This window comes from Paramisgurnus dabryanus, chromosome 15 (assembly GCF_030506205.2).
Source record: "Paramisgurnus dabryanus chromosome 15, PD_genome_1.1, whole genome shotgun sequence".
NCBI classification, from domain to species: domain Eukaryota; kingdom Metazoa; phylum Chordata; class Actinopteri; order Cypriniformes; family Cobitidae; genus Paramisgurnus; species Paramisgurnus dabryanus.
Window position 1 is genome coordinate 12254667 of NC_133351.1, and position 20467 is coordinate 12275133.

The 20467-nt window shown below is 38.0% G+C and overlaps 2 protein-coding genes across 2 annotated transcripts; both read left to right on the forward strand.

Annotated features, from left to right (window-relative positions):
• The first annotated feature begins 5975 nt into the window (after positions 1 to 5975).
• Positions 5976 to 8050, forward strand: LOC135733415 (zona pellucida sperm-binding protein 4-like). The gene is made up of 8 exons (XM_065251963.2): positions 5976 to 6398; positions 6476 to 6663; positions 6732 to 6829; positions 7058 to 7215; positions 7294 to 7486; positions 7558 to 7705; positions 7788 to 7863; positions 7940 to 8050. The coding sequence occupies exons 1-8, from the start codon at positions 6005 to 6007 to the stop codon at positions 8011 to 8013; spliced, it is 1329 nt and encodes a 442-aa protein (XP_065108035.1). The 5' UTR covers positions 5976 to 6004; the 3' UTR covers positions 8014 to 8050.
• Positions 8051 to 9845: 1795 nt separating this feature from the next.
• LOC135733416 (zona pellucida sperm-binding protein 4) lies at positions 9846 to 11957 on the forward strand. The gene is made up of 8 exons (XM_065251965.2): positions 9846 to 10251; positions 10336 to 10523; positions 10592 to 10689; positions 10975 to 11132; positions 11212 to 11404; positions 11474 to 11621; positions 11701 to 11776; positions 11843 to 11957. The coding sequence occupies exons 1-8, from the start codon at positions 9879 to 9881 to the stop codon at positions 11914 to 11916; spliced, it is 1308 nt and encodes a 435-aa protein (XP_065108037.1). The 5' UTR covers positions 9846 to 9878; the 3' UTR covers positions 11917 to 11957.
• Positions 11958 to 20467: the final 8510 nt, after the last annotated feature.

Sequence of the window (20467 nt, forward strand, 5' to 3'; positions counted from 1 at the left end):
AAATTGTCAAAATAACTGAAAAGGTTGATTTTGAATAGGCTTGCAAAAAAGTTATTAAATTATTTTTTAACAACATAATCATAGTTTTAACATTTATTTTAGGAACAATTCGAAAGGGAATATTTGATGAAATAACATTGATTTTAATAACATTGTGGACATGCTGTTTGTGACCCCAGCCCCCCCCCCCCACCCCGGACATAGTGTTACTGTATTTGAATGAACACAATTCATATGATAAATTTGATGTGAATATAAGATAAGATTTATAAAAATCAATGGCAGTACTCTACCACTGCCAACGCGGCCCACCATATGGTGCTCTGGGGACCACTGGTGGGCCGCGGCCCACAGGTTGAGAATCAATTCCATTTTCCTATGTAAGGACACCCATCCAGTTGGAGTACATTTCCACTGGGCTGATAGGATACAAGCTTGCCCTTTATAATCAGTGCATTCAGGAGCACGACATTCTTATTTTCTTCTTATTTATTTATTTAAATGGAACATTTTTCAAGACTTTTTTAAGATGTCAAATAAATCTTTAGTGTCTCCAGAGTATGTATGTGAAGTTTTAGCTCAAAATATCACATAGATAATTTATTATAACATCTTAAAATTGCCACTTTGTAGTTGTGATCAAAAATGTGCGTTTTGGGTGTGTCCTTTTAAAAGCAAATGAGCTGATCTCTGTACTAAATAGCAGTGCCGTGGTTGGATAGTGCAGATTAGGGGGCGGTATTTTCCCCTTCTGACATCACAGGTGAAGCCAAATTTCAATGACCTATTTTTTCACATTATTGCAGAGAATTGTTTACCAAAACTAAGTTACTAGGTTAATCTTTTTCACATTTGCTAGGTTGATAGAAGCACTGGGGACCCAATTATAGCAGTTAAACTTGGAAAAAGTCAGGTTGACATGATATGTCTCCTTTACACAGGGACAATACTAACATAAATATGTAAAAAGCATTAGCCTAAATATTGGTTATTTTTTTATCCGTAGACCCTTTTTGCATGTTGATGTCAATTACAGGAAGAAAATGTGTACACGTGAGAATGATAATGATCAGATTAATAATATGGAAAAAATAGAAAAGCAGAAAAAAATAAACTAAGACTATGGCAACAAAAAATTACAGATTACCATGCATAAATCACTATAAATGCTTACAATATTGATGGGTCAATAACCATGTTTTCAACTTTTCGAGAACCCACAGTGTCCTGTTTACTGCATAACAACCATCATGCTAGAGGCAATGCAGAGTTGTTTTCAAAGAAATGGACTGGTTTGTTTACAAGCATTCACTCTGCCCTGCTGAATTTACGTTTTCATGCCATTTAAAGTGCTCCGTTCTACTAACTTCATCAGTTCGTGTTGGGATGAAATAATTTCAAATTAGTAGGGGAAAGTGTAGGTTGTGCGTTTCAAAGTTCACTCCATTTCCATTTAAATGAATAGCTGTGTGAGCACTTTTAAGGAAATATGACATTTTAGTTAGGTTAACATATTGTGTATGTTTTTCAAAGTCATCCACTGTGAAATTACAAAACCACACAGGCACAGAGAGAAGGAGCGTTGCGTAGAGGCCCAATATTGTCATTACCAAAGACGTAAATCATCAAGCAGTCATTCGCTCATCAGGCAATGCTCCTGGCAGATAGACAGCTGTGGTTGTTGGGTTTTCAAACACGAGACTAGAACCAATGCCCTTCATAAATATATGAATATATGTCATAATAATGAAGGTATATTGAAGGGCATCCTGCTCTATTTATTTAAAGAGATATTGTACTGCTTTGTTCTAACACTTAAGTTATCTGGATTATTGTTTGCATGCAGATCATTGTGTACTGCCATACTGTATCTGATTTGCATTTACACAAAAACTTTAAAGAGCACCAATTGTCCGATTCACAGTTTTACATTTCTATTGGTGTGTAAGTGTGTATACGTATGTTAAAGGAACACGTCCACATTTTAAGAATTTAGCTTATTCACCTGCTGTGTCTCACATGACCTTGTTATTTGTACACAGTGTGACTATATAAATCACAACACATAAATAGGAAAATGTTCGCGTTATTTTGTCACTTATTGGGAGCAGTATGCTAGCTGGAGCCATTCACTTCCAGTCTTTGTGCTAAGCTAAGCTGGCGGGGGCTGCATCAGACAGAGTTACAGCATGCACAGAGATGAGAAAGGTATGTATGGACTTATCTAACTCTGGGGGATACGGTGAATAAGCTAAATTCCCAAAATGTGGGCGTGTTCCTTTAACGAAAGGCATAAAAATACAAATATCAAAGTAAACAATGACGCAAGTCCTACTGGATCAGATTTGGCTTGTATAAGGTAAGAAGATATTAACTTCTGTCAGTTGCATTGCGAATAGAGTAAGGAGCGTCACATTTCCAGGTGATGTCAGAGGTATTCAGGATAATCACAACGTACTGGTTAACTAGCCAATCGGAGGCACAGTGCTTTAGAACGATGAGCTTTGTACAAAATCCATGCGTTTCATTAGGCTTATAATAGCAACAATAATGTGCAGTATGAAAACCATAAAGCCACGCAAACACATTGTATTTTACCAAATACACAAAATAACATTGCTTTTAGCAACGCAATAGGTGTTCTTTAACATCTCACGTCCCTATGCATCCATAATTAAAGATAAAGACATTTTACACAAACCTCCAGAGCATATTTGAGCCAGAAAGCAATGCAATCACTCAGTACACCTCAGGAGACACACAGTCTGACATGTTTGCATGTACACATGCAGGTTATCAAATATTTAGAAGCAGCGTGGACTCTGGACAAATGGGACCCATTGGATTTGCACTCTAAACAACCCTGGTTCTAGTGTTACCAAAAGATAGTTGATGACCCACTTATAGATCAAAGTGCTAAACTCATTTCCAAGTTTTGTGTGGAGCACTCAGATGTAGGGGAGAGGGGGCACAACATAGCACTTTTTGATTTTGGCTCTATCATTCAAAACATATTTAAGTTACATTAAGCATATTTTTACACAAGCAACCAACTAATCTGTGCTACAAAAGAACATTGAAAGTTTGTTTGTGGAACCGTTCTCATACCAATATACTGAAAGTGACAGAAGTGCAAATATAACAATTTACCCCATAGGTGGTGACATGAGGTTAATTAAATCAAAGGGTTTGTTGGAATGCATGCTATAATTTTATTTTAAAGACAAATAATGCAATACTATTCTATCTATATACTTACTAGATGTGGATATTGTTTGTACATCTGTCTATACAGTAGATAGATATCCACACATCTATCCATCCATGATCCTTCATCTAACGATCCTTGTTTTATCTAACAATGCATATGGATACATTTTTTGAAAGGGCCAGACAAAAAAAGTTATATTTCTCCTGATTTTGTATTTTGATTAATGGTATTTACATTTAATTCATTTCAATATCACAGTAAACTCAAAGCTTAGTTGTAACACTGTGTGTGTAAAAAAAGCTAATGGTGTTATGTTTTAGGTAATAATACAATGATTAAAATAAAATAGGGTTGGATTTGATGACTTGAAATTAATGATGTATGATAAAGTATGACATTGATTAACATGACTCCATGACACTCTTTGTCCATTATCTTAAAAGGGAAATATCATGAAAATCTGTCTTTTTTCATGTTTAAGTGCTATAATTGGGTCCCCACTGTTTCTATCAACCTAGAAAATGTGAAAAAGATCAACCCAGTAACTTAGTTTTGGTAAACCATTCTCTGCAAGCATGTGAGAAAGGTCATCCATATTTGTCTCCCCTTGTGATGTCAAAAGTGGATAATACCGTACCTTAATCTGCACTTTTTAACCACGACACTGTCATCTAGTGCAGAGATCAGATCATTTGCATTAATAGGGATACACCCAAAACGGGAAATTTTTGCTCACACCTACAAAGAGACAATTTTAACATGCTATAATAAATAATCTATGTGATATTTGAGCTAAAACTTCACATACATACTCTGGGGACACAAAAGATGTTGTTTTTTTTTGTTTTTTTTTAAGTCTGGTGAAATGTCCCCTTTAACAAAAACACATCAAAACTTCTCCAAATTCAGAGATGATAGTAAGAGAAAATGACCAAAAGCACAGATTGCTCAGCCCTGTTTAACTATGGAAAGTAGTGCTAAAATTAACCCTGCGTTAATTTGTGTATAGTTGCTTAAGGAGTTTAGAAAAGCACATTATTTAAGAAAGATTTTTTGACAAAACAATTTTAGAATGGCAATTGCTAAAGTAAATTGTACAGGTCAACCGAACAGCAGTTACTTACTGAGAAAGACATGTATTGAAAGTTATTAAAGCAACTAGCAAACGGTTAACTTATACTGTTGCTAATTTCACAATTTTGTATGTCCAATACAGTCTGACTGTACAATACAGATTAGTGAAATCTTAATGTAGATTAGTTAGATTATAAATGCAGCTGATAATTATTTATTGCTTCTTATTTTAGCCACATCTTACACACTCTTAAAAGTGTTGTTAGACGTCACATGTTGTTCACAGTAAATATATTTACATATATTTCTCTGCCGTACTGATTTTTTTTTGTACCTAAACCGCATATTCAACAATTTTTTCTGATGCTCGCAGATGGATTAAATTAAATTAAAATTCTATATTTGGGAAAATATGGGTGTGCCCCAATGTCAGTGCTGACTACCTCACAGATATCATAAACAACTGTCCTGGGAAATCACACCTGTCTCTTTGACAGTCTTGTGCACTATAAAAAGCTGTTATGAACACTAGCTTTAATAGAAACAAAAGAATCAAAAAAGTCACTTGAGTCTTCTGAACTTCTGAAGTTAAAATCCCATAAGTTTTTACACTTAAACTCCATAAGCGTATGTTCACATCTGTTCTGCAGGCTTCCATTTATAGGCTCGATCACACTAAATGAATAAAGTGTCTTTAGAAACTGTAAAAATAGCATTTTAAACTGACCAAAATCGCTCAAACAAAAACAAAGCCATAACAGGTAAGATCCACATTTGAAAGGATAAACTAAATGCTTGCAGACTGTTTAAAATACATACTACTGTGCTTGTTTTATTATTCTGCTATAGCATGCGCACATAGCATGCATATACATTTTTGCATGCATTGAATGTTCCATTGCATTTGCTTAAAAAAAAAAATATAGTATAGTATATAATATGGACCGCACAGCAATGTTACACCTAACTGTATATTATTTTTGCATAATATGCTTAATATTGTACACAAAAACTGCAGGATTTATATACTGTATACATATACTATAAGTGTCTGTGAAAACAAAATATTTTTTTGTGATTTCCACACAAAATCATCCTACATAAGAACATTCGGTGAAAATATTACCTTAATATCTTTAACTTCCTAAGACCCGAGCTTTGGTTTGTCTTTCATTTCAGATTTCTTCCAGCTATTTTGGGGTTAGGAAGAACCAATAAATATATTAACCAAATATTTTTCATTGAACATGAAGCTGTGTATTTGTCCACGTTTGTGTTCAACAGGTTCCAGTTACACAGAATTAATTATTATGGTGCAAACAACAAAAAATGTGATGTCCATGTATGTGGACACACCTGGTCTTAGGAGGTTAATACTGAATTAGGGTATAAATCAATGTGAAATCAATGACATAATCGAACTTCCAATCTCCTAAACGGATTATGAGACATCAACATGGATTTTACAATGTCACAATAGTGTGTTCAAAATAAGCATTTTCAACAGCCACAGTGTTGCTTGTCTATTCAAGGTAAGTAAACGTTTACTCACAACATCCAATCTGTTAAGAACAGCTGAAACTCATATCCTTGATCAATCGGGCTGCGTGCTAATTAGTGGCAAATATGGAGGTTGGGAGAACCATCAAAATAGATAATTATCATCCTTTAAAAACTGCAGTTTGAGTTTACTCAATACTTGTACTCAGCTTTGGAACAATGGCAGCACTGTGGGGCTTCTTAGGATTTTTTGTATTTTGCGCCACTGGTAGCTTGTCTGCTGCACTTTCTTTGGCACAAAATCAAGTAGCCTTTCAATGGCCTGGGCAACAATCTCAACCTCTGAGTTCTCTAGTCAACCAGCCACCATCTCAGGTCAACCAGCCACCATCTCGGGTCAACCAGCCACCATCTCGGGTCAACCAGCCACCATCTCGGGCCAACCAGCCACCATCTTTGGTGAAGCAGCCACCATCAAAGACAGAGCCAATTCAGACATGTGTGGTAGAGGATTATGAAAAGGTGCAGTGTGGTGAGCCTGGCATTACTCCTGCAAATTGTCAGGCTATAAACTGCTGTTTTGATGGAAACCAGTGCTATTATGGCAAAACTGGTAAGTGATTTGAGGTCTCTTCTCTTTCATCCTGTACACAACTGTGGTTCGGACACCTTGTTTGTTTTAATTACTAGTGACTGTTCAGTGCACACGAGATGGGCAATTTGTGATCGTGGTAGCCAGGGACACTACTCTCCCAAGTTTGAGCCTGGATTCTATCAGCCTCTTGGGAGGAAGAGACCCACCCTGTGGGCCCGTTGGCACCACTGCATCTTTTGCTATTTACCAGTTCCCTGTCATTGCCTGTGGCACCACAACAATGGTTTGTATGAAACTTTATGAACTTTTTCTTGCATGCCTTTTTCAACCCTAATAATCCTCCTTCTACAGATGGATGGTGACTATCTTGTCTATGAGAACAAAATGACTTCTTCCTATGAAGTGGGTATTGGACCACTTGGCTCGATCACAAGAGACAGCAGTTATACGTAAGAAATAATTCTCCAATCCTGCATTCTAAATTTTTTTTACCCAATGCAGTGTAACTATTGAACAGAATACATGTTGGGTAATAAAAAAATTCTATGCTGGGTAGTTAACCCAACCTTGCATTAAAACAACTAAGTGTTATGCCCAATAGCTACCCAGCATTGGGTTAAAAATAGCTGTGCAGAATTTATTATGGGTTCAGGTCTCTTACTGCTACATTCCCTTAGGCTCCTCTTTCAGTGCCGCTACTCTGGCACCGGTGTTGAGGCGCTGGTTGTTGCTGTCAACACTGTCCCTCCACCACCTCCTGTGTCTGCTCCTGGTCCCCTGAGTGCACAGCTTCGACTGGCTAACGGACAATGTTCCACTAAGGGATGCGTACAAGGTGAAGCAACTTGTGGTTCACTCCTATTCCTCTTCTGGAATTGTCTCTATACTCAAATATTTCTTGATCTTTTCATAGATGATCAGGCATATTCTTCATTCCACTTGAATGATGAGTACCCTGTGACAAAAGCCCTGAGAGAGCCGGTCTACGCTGAAGTGCGTGTTTTGGGGCGGACTGACCCCAACATTGTTTTAAAACTGGAACACTGTTGGGCAACCTCTAACCCTGATCCTCTCAGCCTGCCACAATGGCATCTTCTTGTGAATGGGTAAGTTCATAACTTTTTTTTCTTACACAATCACTGTCCAGAACCTTGTTTAATATCTTTGTTTTGCACAGATGTCCTTACCAGGATGACCGCTACCTGACCAACATGATTCCAGTGGATGGATCTTCAGGGCTGCAATTTCCAACCCATCACAAACGGTTCACCTTGAAGATGTTTACATTTGTGGACTCCACATCAATGGCACCACTGTTTCAGACAGTAATGTTATCCTTGTTCCATCTAACAGTATTAAATTGAGTTTATACGTAGTCTAAAACGTTTCCTACCTCTTGTACTGTAGGTCTTCGTTCACTGTAGTACATCGGTTTGCACCCCAACTGCAGCAGACTCCTGTGTCCAGAGCTGCAACAGGAGGAGTAAGTCTTAACACTTCACACTAAGTGCTTGAATGATGTACCTGAGCCTTTTTCTGACCTTACTACTATTTTGCAGGGAGAGATGCTGGGACTTCAGAAGATGCTCCTCGTGCAGTTGTGTCCAGTGGAGAAATCCACTTCAAGATCTGAGGATTTTGAGTTATTTCTACAATAAAGTTTTTTTCTAAAGCTCATTGGCTTGCATTCAAACAAAATCTTTTGCCGGTTGGGATACCAAGATGGCAGCTCGAACTCTGCGGCTTCCCCTCTTGCTGATACGTTAAGCTTTCTATGTGCAATCCAGTCATTTATATACAGTAGCTTGGTGTGTCCTAAATACCAGTGCTGACTACCTCACAGATATAAACGGTTGTCCTGGGAAGTCAAACCTGTCTCTTTGACAGTCTTGTGCACTATAAAAAGCTGTTATGAACACTAGCTTTAATAGAATCAAAAAGGTCACTTGAGTCTTCTGAACTGCTAAAATTAAAATTCCCTTAGTTTTTACACTTAAATTCCATAACCGTCTCTCCAATTCTATTGTGTTGTCTTGCGTTTATAGGCTTGATCAAGCTACGTGTCTGTAGAAACTGTAAAAATAGCATATCAAAATCACTCAAACAAAAACATAATAGTGGAGATCTACATTTGAAAGGATGAACTAAAACTTTGCTTGAAGACTGTTTAAATTACATACTGTGTTAATTTCATCACGCAATAGCATGCACACATCATGCATTTTTTTTTTTGCATGCACTAAATGTTCCACTATATTTGCCAACACTCAGTAGGCCTATACAGGATCACACACATCAATTTTACACTTAACTGTATGTGACATTACTGTTGCTTAATATACCACACAAAACTGCAGGATTTATATACTGTAGTACATGTACTACGTGACTGAAAACCTTGCTAAAGTAATTTTTCTATGATTACGGATTTCCATAAATCATCCTACATAAGAACATTTGGTGAAAATATAACTCTTTAATACTGAATTGGGGTATAAATCCGTGTTAAATCAGAGGTAATCAAACTTTGTGACTTAAAATCTAACGGATTATGAGACCTCAGCATGGATTTTACAGACAATATCACAATATGTTCAAAATAAGCATTTTCAACAGCCACAGTGTTTAGTGCTGCGACGATGCATCGCGTTTCCCATTAAAAATACCTGTCTGAAATCCATTGTGAATCGCAAGGCTCTGATTCTGTGTTTCATACACAGCTTGTGTGTACTATGGCTCTGTGATCAGTAGGAAGTCCTTATCAATCTAAAATCATGAGCTTGAATCATTTATAATGTGCATTTAAAAAAGCAACACTCATCAAACACAATCATTCAAAATATTCTTTATTATGAAAATACCTGAAACAATCTGATGAACAGCGATATAAATAGGCCTCCAGACATTTCCTGGAATAGCGTTTGTAATTGTACTTCTTCTGTGGCACAAATGGCGTTTCTGCACGAGAGCGCCCTCTGGCTTTTGGTTGTGGAGGCATTTCACCGTAATTCATTAAAATTCATTCATTGACAAAACACGCATTTGCACGATTAACTGTCACATCCCTAACAGTGTGCCATCCAAGACACAAATCCTTAACCACGTAACTAAGATTTAGTTAATTGTTAAATTAGCATACATTTTACAAGCACCGTTTTCAAGAAAAATAAACGTTTACTCATGACATCCAATCTGTTCTTCTTCTTCTTCAGTGAATTTTATTGGCAGTTTACAATCTTTGTGCATTACCGCCATCTACTGGATTGAGGTGTGATCACATTAGGAAGTCAAAAGTATATGTATATAAAACAAAAAACAAAAAAAACAAATGACATCCAATCTGTTAAGAACAGCTGAAACATATAGTCTTGATGGATCAGGGCTGGATGCTAATTAGTGGCAAATATTGAGGTGGGGAGAACCATCAAAATGGATAATTATCATCCTTTAAAAACAGCAGTTTGAGATTACTCACTACTTGTGATCAGTTTTGGAACAATGGCAGCACTTTGGGGCTTCTTAGGAGTTTTTGTACTTTGTGCTACTGGTTGCTTGTCTTCGGCGCTTTCTTTGGCACAAAATCAAGTAGCCTTTCAATGGCCTGGACAACAATCTCAACCTCTGAGTTCTCTGGTGAAGCAGCCACCATCTCAGGCTAACCAGCCACCATCTTTGGTGAACCAGCCACCGTCTCAGGCCAACCAGCCACCATCTTGGGTGAAGCAGCCACCATCAAAGGCAGAGCCAATTCAGACATGTGTGGTAGAGGATTATGAAAAGGTGCAGTGTGGTGAGCCTGGCATTACTCCTGCAAATTGTCAGGCTATAAACTGCTGTTTTGATGGGAACCAGTGCTATTATGGCAAAACTGGTAAGTGATTGGTTTTTTTTTTGTAGTCTCTTCTCTTTCATCCTGTATGGAATTGTGGATTAGACGCTTTGTTTTAATTACTAGTGACTGTTCAATGCACACGAGATGGGCAATTTGTGGTCGTGGTAGCCAGGGACACTACTCTCCCAAGTTTGAGCCTGGATTCTATCAGCCTCTTGGGAGGAAGAGACCCACCATGTGGGCCCGTTGGTACCACTGCATCTTTTGCCATTTACCAGTTCCCTGTCACTGCCTGTGGAACCACAACAATGGTTTGTATGAAATTTTATGAACTGTCTTGCATGCCATTTTCAACCATAACACATTTCTCTTTCTGCAGATGGATGGTGACTATCTTGTCTATGAGAACAAAATGACTTCTTCCTATGAAGTAGGTATTGGACCACTTGGCTCTATCACAAGAGACAGCAGTTATATGTAAGAAATGACTCCCTAATCCTGTGTTCTAAATTATGTTTGGTTCTTAACACAATGCTGGGTGAATGTTGGACCAAATGCATGTTGGGTTATACATTCTATGCTGGGTAGTTAACCCAACCATGAATTGAAACAATCTAGCATTGCATTCAAACAACCTACTGTAGGTTTATTTACTAGCCCAACATGTGTTCTGTCCAGTATGTACCAACATTGGGTCAAAAATAACACTCCAGATTTTATTGTCATTATGGGTTCAGGTGTCTTACTGGTACCTTTCCCTAGGCTTCTTTTTCAATGTCGCTATTCTGGCACCGGTATTGAGGCGCTGGTTGTTGCCGTTAACGCAGTCCCTCCACCACCTCCTGTGTCTGCCCCTGGTCCTCTGAGTGCAGAGCTTCGACTGGCTAATGGACAATGTTCCACTAAGGGATGCGTACAAGGTAAAGCCACCTGTGGTTCACTCTCGGTCCTCTTCTAGGTATGTCTCTATACTCAAATATTTCTTGATCTCTTTCACAGACGATCAGGCATATTCTTCATTCTACTTGAATAATGAGTACCCTGTGACAAAAGCCCTGAGGGAGCCCGTCTATGTTGACGTGCGTGTTTTGGGGCGAACTGACCCCAACATTGTGTTAAAACTGGAACACTGTTGGGCAACCTCTAACCCTGATCCTCTCAGCCTGCCACAGTGGGATCTTCTTGTGAATGGGTAATTTTCTTAATTTGTCTTGCACAATCACTGTCCAGCCCCTTTGTTTAATCCCTGTTTCTTGCACAGATGTCCTTACCAGGATGACCGCTACCTGACCAACATGATTCCAGTGGATGGATCTTCAGGGCTTCAGTTTCCAACCCATAACAAACGGTTTACCTTGAAGATGTTTACATTTGTGGACTCCACATCAATGGCACCACTGTTTCAGACAGTAATGTTATCCTTGTTCCATCTAACATTTATTAAATTGTGCCTTTACCTAGTCTAAAATGTTTTCCTACCTCTTGAAGGTCTTTGTTCACTGCAGTACATCAGTTTGCACCCCAACTGCAGCAGACTCCTGCGTCCAAAGCTGCAACAGGAGGAGTAAGTCTTGACCCTTCACGCTGACTGCTTGAATGAGTCCTTTTCTGACCTTACTACTATTTGCAGGGAGAGATGCTGGGACTTCAGAAGATGTTCCTCGCGCAGTTGTGTCCAGTGGAGAAATCCATTTCAGGATCTGAGTGTCTTGAGTTATTTCTGCAATAAACATTATCTAAATCTATTTAGTGTCTTGTGCTTTTTAAAACTTCCTGTTCCTTGGTCAAGAATGCAAGGTATTGCTGTGTGAACCCTGAACCCATTAACCCTCTGGGGTCTAAGGGGTTTTTAGGGCCTTGGGAAGTTTTGACATGCACTGACATTTGTGCTTTTTTCAGTTGCTTAAAAACATATTAATGGCAAAAGTCTCATAACACTGTGTTCATCACAAACTGGGCTACAATATCATATAATCAACATGTATGTACATGTTTGTATTTTTGAGAGAAAAATGTTTATGCGTGGTTTTTGAAAAAGCAAAATTAAGTCACTGATATAACGCCACAAAACTCATTCTAAACATGTTTTCCCAAGACTTTCCAAACTGGATCTAGTAGTCTAGAGTTTTTTTCTTCAAAATGATGTGAAAATCATATGGCCTACTCAATCACATAAAGCAAGATATTGATTTACAATTTCTAAGACACTTTTGCTTGGGAAAGGCTGTATGCATGGAGGCAGGAAAGCTCCTGAATAATCAGTGATTGACAGCTGAGAGACAAGAGTTGAATAATGAGCCACTAATGAGCCTTGTGTGGATGTTCAACAGGAATAACTTTCTCTGTAGTAAAACCATGATAAGGTTTACTTTTCAATATAATGTAAATACACACACACACACACTTTATATATATTTCTATTGAAATATTTTCTATTAATTTCACAAGTATAAGTTACCTTTTAAAAACCATAGTAGCTTAATCATGGTAAAGATACTGTTTGGCCATCTTAACATGAACACACTTCAACCCAGGGTTAGTGTTTGGTTGGCCAGCGAGAGGTTTACTTTTGTGCAGTAAAAAGCTCAAAAGAACAACTGCCTATCGTTGTCTGGACTCTTATTTGTGTATTTGTAATCATTATAGTAGAAACACAACAAGGGACACGCGTGGTAAACGTATCAATGTTTGTTTACAGCCGCCGCCATTACCTCACGTGTTGATCATGAAAGCAGTGAATGTGTGCACACGCGAGTGATCCTGTGTTTAATAAACTTGCTGTGCCGAGATATGCGCTAAGACGCAACTAAATAAGGATTGTACTGTTTGGAATCGCGCATTATATAAGAATACCAAAAAGCGCGTCGAGTTTCCTGACTCGCGTGTTTGTGTATGTGTGTTCCAATCGCGTGAACTGTTTGACGGAAGAACAAAGAAAACACTCGCGTCTGGAGATACTGACACACATACGCAAGGAAATAAGGATTTATGTCATGTTTGGTGCAATCGGATGGAACAACAAGGAATGGAGAGACTGGATTGTGGATTGCATATCCATTGACTGCAGGAGGCACGAGTCATGCATATGGATGTTTCTGCTCATTTACTTCAATGGCGCGGGGGTGTGGCGATCCGATCTCATTACAGATAATGAGGTAACTGGCGAAATACGGTACTTCTCCTCCTTCTCATACAGTTTACACCGAATGACAATATCTGTTTTCAATTTCACTTATATCATTTAAAAGGAGACATTCCAAGCATTATGTAGACATTTATCTTTTGTTTCTACACCAAGTATTCGTTAAGTTACAGTTTATTTTTCTGACGCGTTTCTGAAAGGACTTCACTGAGGGAGAGAGAACAGAACGTGCATCATGTTTATTTTCTTAATTTTGCGAAAAGCACAACATTCTGTTTTTATTGGGAGTGGACAGAAAAAAACTAGACACTTTAACGTTTGAAATGATGTATAAATCATATCTGTATGTCAAAAATCAGCAGAGTAATTTAAGTCTCTTTGCGGAGTAATTGAAAAATAAAGAGTTTGCGGCGCCCGCGCCACCGTCGACCCCAGAGTGTTAAATACTTTAGCTCAAATTTGCTCAATTGTGCTTTCACTTACCCACATTTGTTTGAAACCTATGAGACCTGATTAGGGTATGTCTGTACAGTGGCCAAACAGCACAACTTGGCTTGCTTAAATCTCACTTTTTATTGGAGTCATTGAGGGTTTTAAGAGTATTTTTGGTTGACCTTTAAACACAATTTGTGGCCAATGCACTTCGGTAAGTTACTTTAAAACTTAAACATCCAGTGCATGTGCAAATAAGAGCTTTGTGTACGGTACCAATACTGTACTTAAGGGGATACTCATTTGTTAATGTTTACCAGTCCTGGCTCTAGGGCATTCTGTGATTGAACCAATACATTTTCTCTGGGCCATGATAACCAAGTTTAAATTTGCAAATCTGCAGTCTACTAGCTTAATTGCTTAACCTCTTAAACTGCCAACCAACAAGCATCTGGTGGTAAAATGTTTACTTGATCCATGCTGGTGGCATCTGCTGTGGTGTTTGTCATTTGTGTGTGTCCAGGGATCTCTGGTCTTTTTCTGCCTATATGTCTTGCTGTGTGAGCGACTGTCTGATGGTTGTTTTCAGCACATCACTTCTATGAATTTCAATGTGAAATTGGAGCATACTGGTGGTTCTCTTTGCTTTACTTGAACAAGCTGTCACATACTGACTATTAAGCCATTAATTTCTTTCATTTATTGCATGATCATTTGCTGTTGATTATGGTTTCTGGTCATATATAGAGAAGTGTGACATGATAGAATAAGATTGCAGGTATGTTTGTCACTTTCAGCCATCTGAGAATTTGACATCTAACAAAAATATCACTGCTGATGACGTCAATGTGGTAATCAGACTCTTTTACATGTCATACGTAAATAGCCACAGGAAGCTATTTGCATGTAATCTGCAGCCATCCATAATCATTTCTAATAGCAAAATGTCCAATAGGGTTACTAAGATTAAACAATTCAGCAAGTCGTTATTTAAATGCTGGCCCCCATGAGGCGACCCAATACATGCAAATTTAAACAGCTTTTAAGTAATGACGTTTTAGTAATAAAAAAAATTAAGTACACTTTTATGTGACAATGTTTAGACAGTTTCAGCAGCAGCAACATAAACAAACGGCTTTTGTGGACTAAATGCAACTTCTGATAACAAGGGAAATAAATGAAAAGTAAATTACCTCCGTTCATATATCATAACTAACACGTTAATGTTACTGTGTAAAATTTAATGTATACAATGTTAGCTACAGATCCTTAAATTCTTGCCTGTCTGCCAAACCTTTGCTCGTTGCCTCCTCTTGTCTTAAGCAAACCAAAACTATTTATTTTCGACAAGGTAATTGTTTCAGACAAAATAGGTGAACAGGCAAGAATTCAAGGATTAATAAATACAGACCGGAAGTGCACTTTGGTTCAGGAGCATAACTGCAATAAGGTGTGTGCTTGCGATGAAACCGTCTAAGAGTTTAAAAAGCATATATTTCATTGCTAAAAAAAATTGTGTATTTGGTGTAATAAAATGTGTTCACGTGGACTATGGTTAAAAAAAACACATTATTTTCAACATACCGTACAATTTTGTAGCTCCAGATTTCACTCTCTTCCTGAAACGCACAGATTTGAAAAGCGCTGTCCATGATTGGCCAGCTAATCTGTATGTTGTGATTGGTCTGAATACCTCTGCCGTCAGCTGGAAATGTGACACTCCTTACCTTGTTTGAAAGATTAGCTCACAATGCAATGCTAACAGACGTTAACTTACAGGCTGTGAGTCCGAAGCGGGAGGAATTATGATAATGTCGGTCTTGTCCAAGTCATCAACAATCCCAGGAAGTGAACTTTTGCCTACAATCCGTGTGTTTGTTGTAGTCCAAGAAAAGAGATTTACGTTGGAGACGATAACCCGCGTCATTGTTTACTTTGGGGTTTGTACCTTTTGCATATCGTTAACATGTACTAATAAACACTTACACAGGAAATGTAAAATCATGAATCAGGCACTTGGTGCCCTTTTAAAATGTGGGAAATAATTGGGCATTATAGAGATCTGTTATGTTTCATCTATTAAGTTTTGGATGTACATGTATTTCTTTTGAATTAAAGTGTGCAGTGAACTCTGTTGCCATGATACTCCTGCTGGCGCCATTCATTTTATATTCGCTCTCGGCTGTGCTTGCCTGCCAATATGGTGGTGAAACAGAATGGGTCATGTGACGCCCGGACATGTGTTTTTTTCGCATGTTGAGATTTCGGTTTCAATGGCAATACAGTAGCTCACAAATACCACCGGCTCTGCTCTGTTCAGATCTCCTTACACAGAATGTTAAAATATTCATTGTTTGTTTGTAAATGTTCATTTGCATTTTAATGAACCATTTGCTGAATTTACAGTATATATCAAAGATCACAATGTCAACCAGGATCACACATCTGCTCAAAGGTCTAAATGTGATTCAATAACTGCCTTCCTGAGAAGGGCCAGGTTTGAGAAACTTTTAATGGCACACCTAACTGTGTTATTAGTGAAACAGAGGCCATTTAGATCATCAGGGGAGCTGAGCATGCCAGTTCACGTCCCGTCTATTTTAACTTGAACAATAATGCAGCGTTGAAACTGGAACTAATAAAAAATGATTAGCTTGCTTGCCAGCGCTAATTGTGTTGCGACTGATGCGCAGGCAGTGTAATATTGTACGCCGAGGAAATTACTAGCAATTAACTGAAAGCAATCCAGGAAATTATTTTAAACAAATATTGGTGGAAAATACAAGCATTTCATTCAGGTTCATCCTGGAATCTGTTTTTCCACACAGTTTCTCTTTTCTTCTGGTTGGCTGAGACTTTTTTCTAAATCAAGCATGAAGCATAATGGAGCCCGAGATCAAAGACTTGCAGTTATAAGACTCCGATATAGCACAGGCATGAAAATGGGAATTCACAGAGAAGCAGAACTCATTTTAAACAACCATCATATCTGTGCAAGTGCTAGGTGGGATATAGTCGGTACGATGGGATACGTTGGCGCTCCCCAAAGACATTTGCAGTACATCAAAGTGTATGCGACACTGCAGATGCTTTGCAATGAAGCAGATGTAGACTGTGATGACCGGCTGTATGTAAAACTACTGTATTTGCAGAACATACAGGCATTTAAGCATCTAATCTCAACACCGAGTTTTGGAGATCCAACACATTCTGGTACGCTCAGCAGGTATTGTCTTCTATCAAGATATCTAGATACACAGTGTAGCTACAGTACCCACAGGAAAATAGCAAATTGTGGTAACACAGATGCTTGTACTAAGCAGGGCTGGCATAATAAAGAGGAACACTCAGACGCACCCTCCATATTCAGGGCAGTTTAATGGGATTACACCCACTTTCAATTCAGCTCACCCCTCATTGAAAATGAATTGTGACCTAGTGCATTGCTTTCTTTTTATTGTGGCTGCTGTCTATCTACACCAAAATAGAGGATTGGTACAGTATAGGTCAAAAGAAAAGAAAATACAACAAATGACAAAGAGTTGCAAAAATTTTGTTTCTTTGTTTACCTTTGCTGGTTTTTGGTTATCACCTATTCTTTACCAATAAAGGTACAGTTTAATGCATTGTACACCTAGCATTTAACAGGTACAAAATGGTTCTTAAAGGGACATTCCACTTTTTTTATTTGCTCATTTTCTAGCTCCCCTAGAGTTAAACATTTGATTCTTACCGTTTTGGAATCCATTCAGCTAATCTCCGGGTCTGGCGCTAGCACTTTTAGCATAGCCTAGCACAATCCATTGAACCTGATTAGACCATTAGCATCGCGCTAAAAAATAACCAGAGTTTCGATATTTTTCCTATAAAACGTGACTCTTCTGTAGTTACATTGTGTACTAAGACCGACATAAAATTAAAAGCTGTGATTTTCTAGGCAGATATGGTAGGGTGACCATACGTGCCATTCTTCCCGGACGCATCCCGTCCAGGATTTTGTGTTCGTCTTCCGGAAGTCGTATTTGTCAACCGCATACGTCATAGAGGATTATTATTATTATTATTACAGAAAAGCAACCGTTACATTTTAAGGTAAGAATAAAACTACGATTGTATAGCTTATTGTTTTAACTGAATGGCGTATGAGGTCAACAAATACGACTTCCGGAAGACGCACCGAAATCCTGGACAGGATGCGTCCGGGAAGAATGGCACGTATGGTCACCCTAAGATATGGTTAGGACTATATTCTCATTTTGCCGTAATTATCTCAAAGACTTTGCTGATGTAACATGGCTGCAGCAGGCATAGTGATATTACGCACAGTCCGGAAATAGTCCCCTGACATTGAAAGTAACCAAGAGGACTATTTTCGGGCAGTGCGTAATATCACTACGCCTGCTGCAGCCATGTTACGTCAGCAAAGTCACTGATTAATACGCCAGTTTGAGGGTATTGTTCCTAACTACATAAGAGTCAAGTTTAGGAAAAATATCTAAACTCTTTGGTTATTTTTTAGCACAATGCTAATGGTCTAATCAGATTCAATGCATTGTGCCAAGCTATGCTAAAAGTGGTAGCGCCAGACCCGGAGATCAGCTGAATGGATTTCAAAATGGTAAAAATCAAATGTTTAACTCTAGGGGAGCTGGAAAATGAGCATATTTTCAAAAAAGTGGAATGTCCTTTTAAAGCTACACAACAGGTCTTTATAATGTATAATATTGTAACCCAAAAGTACATTATTACAATGTTTTGCACACCTACAAAATTAACCTATAAGGGGACCACCCCTCCTCATCTTCAGTGCATGTGAATTTAATGTAAGGAGGAAAACATCTCTCTCCTATCCTCCTTTAACTTGAAAACTAGTTAAAAGATTTTGTAATTTATTAGGGTTATGCATATGCATGTCTAACAACACTGTGATGATAAGGTCAGACGGCGGCACCAGAACACCAGCACTCATATTAATGGCGTAACATTTAGTTAGGTAAGTGACACATGTGCCCCCTCTGAAATTACAAATGCCCCCCAAGTAATTAATCTGAGCCCTGACTCTGAAAATACGTTATGGGAATGTGAAGGATAAAACATACAGTCTTGCTAACAAATTATCCGATGGTGAAGATCTCATGAAAATGCCCAGTATTCTTCCAGGCTCTGTGAATTTAATGTCTTATTTTTAGAAATCTACTTTTCACTTGTTCATCACTCCAACCCATCAACAGATACTTTCTCACCACTAAAGCGAAACCAATTGTGATGGATTGCTTGACCCCAACAATTTATTTTCTGTTTCAGCCCAACAACAAAGAAAGCATCAAGGCAGACGTTTCACAACCCAATGTGTTTGTGTTATATCAGTGACATGCTTCTGTTCGCCTCAAACAAAATGCTGATAATTGCATGAGATGTAGCAAATCTCTGATGGGAATTTACTACATGCAACACTTTAAAGAGCCATCAAAACAGGCTTTGTTGATCTGAAATATGTTGTTTTAATGTGATTTTAGCACTTCAATTCAGTCTTTCCCTATTCAAGTAGATAGGACTTTAGTCTTGCATGACTGAAAAATACTGCCTGGAAGCGTTCCAAACATGGACACTTAGTGGCGTGACTTCCATAGATATGTATACATACTGTAGATACGTCATTCGAACCCTCCATAATTTGTATGTAGACGCATTCGCTATTTTGAAACTGTCCAGTTGCAAATGTCACTTACCACGACATTGAGCAGCATCTGGTTTGTAAACCCTGTAGAGATTTATATTCCTAAAAAATGGGCTAACCCTTCACAGGAGATAATTTGTTGTTTTGTGTATGTATTAACTTAATATTACAGGTTTTTAAACTATAGTAACTTTTAATGTTGTGTTAGCAAACACTTTTGGCATGTTGGATCGTGTTAGTTAAACAATTATAATGTTTGGGATTACAACATTTGATCAAACATGGGTATAACTACGGTTGTGGACACACTGTCAGCTTGCTCTCGGGTGTTTATGGACCGTTGTGGCAGGGTTGCCAAATTCGCAAAACCAACCCAATGGTCAATTAATTCTAACCCTAGTCCCTAGCCCTAATGACCCTTGTCCAAATACCAACACTTTATTTTCATGAATAAACTTACCTTAATATTGACAGCCGATAAACAAAACCCCACAGGCAACATTTAACCTGCATGGTAAAGCAATCCCCATCACCAAAGTGATCATAGCAGACTTGGCAACACAAGGTTAACTTACTGTCTTGCGTATGGTGGCCCATAGAAACAACCGCTAATGACATATACGGGATATGTATATATATTTATGGGTCAATGACGTGATGTTAACTATTTTGTGTCCGTATGGTTCAACTACATGTAAAAGGGTTAAATTACAAAATAAATTTGCAGATTACTTGCATACATTCTCTTTTTTAAGGACCAAGTCTAAAATGTATGGTTTTATTTCATTTTGAAAGAATTTTTGGTGGATAATTGCAAAAATGTCAATGTGATGTAACTTATCTGTGTCAACTGGTGTAACTAGTATTTTTTTAATGAAAATATAAATATATTCATAAGAAAAAAGTGGAATAAAATATAATCATTTAGTGTAATATGATTTTTTACATACATTTTTACATAATTTGTCAAAGATTATTTAGAAAACAGAACAGTTTTCAACATA

Coding starts and splice junctions, on each gene's coding strand:
- LOC135733415 (XM_065251963.2), top strand. CDS start 6,005: ATGGCAGCACTGTGGGGCTTCTTAGGATTTTTTGTATTTTGCGCCACT. Junction 6,830..7,057: donor ACAAGAGACAGCAGTTATAC/GTAAGAAATAAT, acceptor ACATTCCCTTAG/GCTCCTCTTTCAGTGCCGCT. Junction 7,216..7,293: donor CACTAAGGGATGCGTACAAG/GTGAAGCAACTT, acceptor ATCTTTTCATAG/ATGATCAGGCATATTCTTCA.
- LOC135733416 (XM_065251965.2), top strand. CDS start 9,879: ATGGCAGCACTTTGGGGCTTCTTAGGAGTTTTTGTACTTTGTGCTACT. Junction 10,252..10,335: donor GTGCTATTATGGCAAAACTG/GTAAGTGATTGG, acceptor TTTAATTACTAG/TGACTGTTCAATGCACACGA. Junction 10,690..10,974: donor ACAAGAGACAGCAGTTATAT/GTAAGAAATGAC, acceptor ACCTTTCCCTAG/GCTTCTTTTTCAATGTCGCT.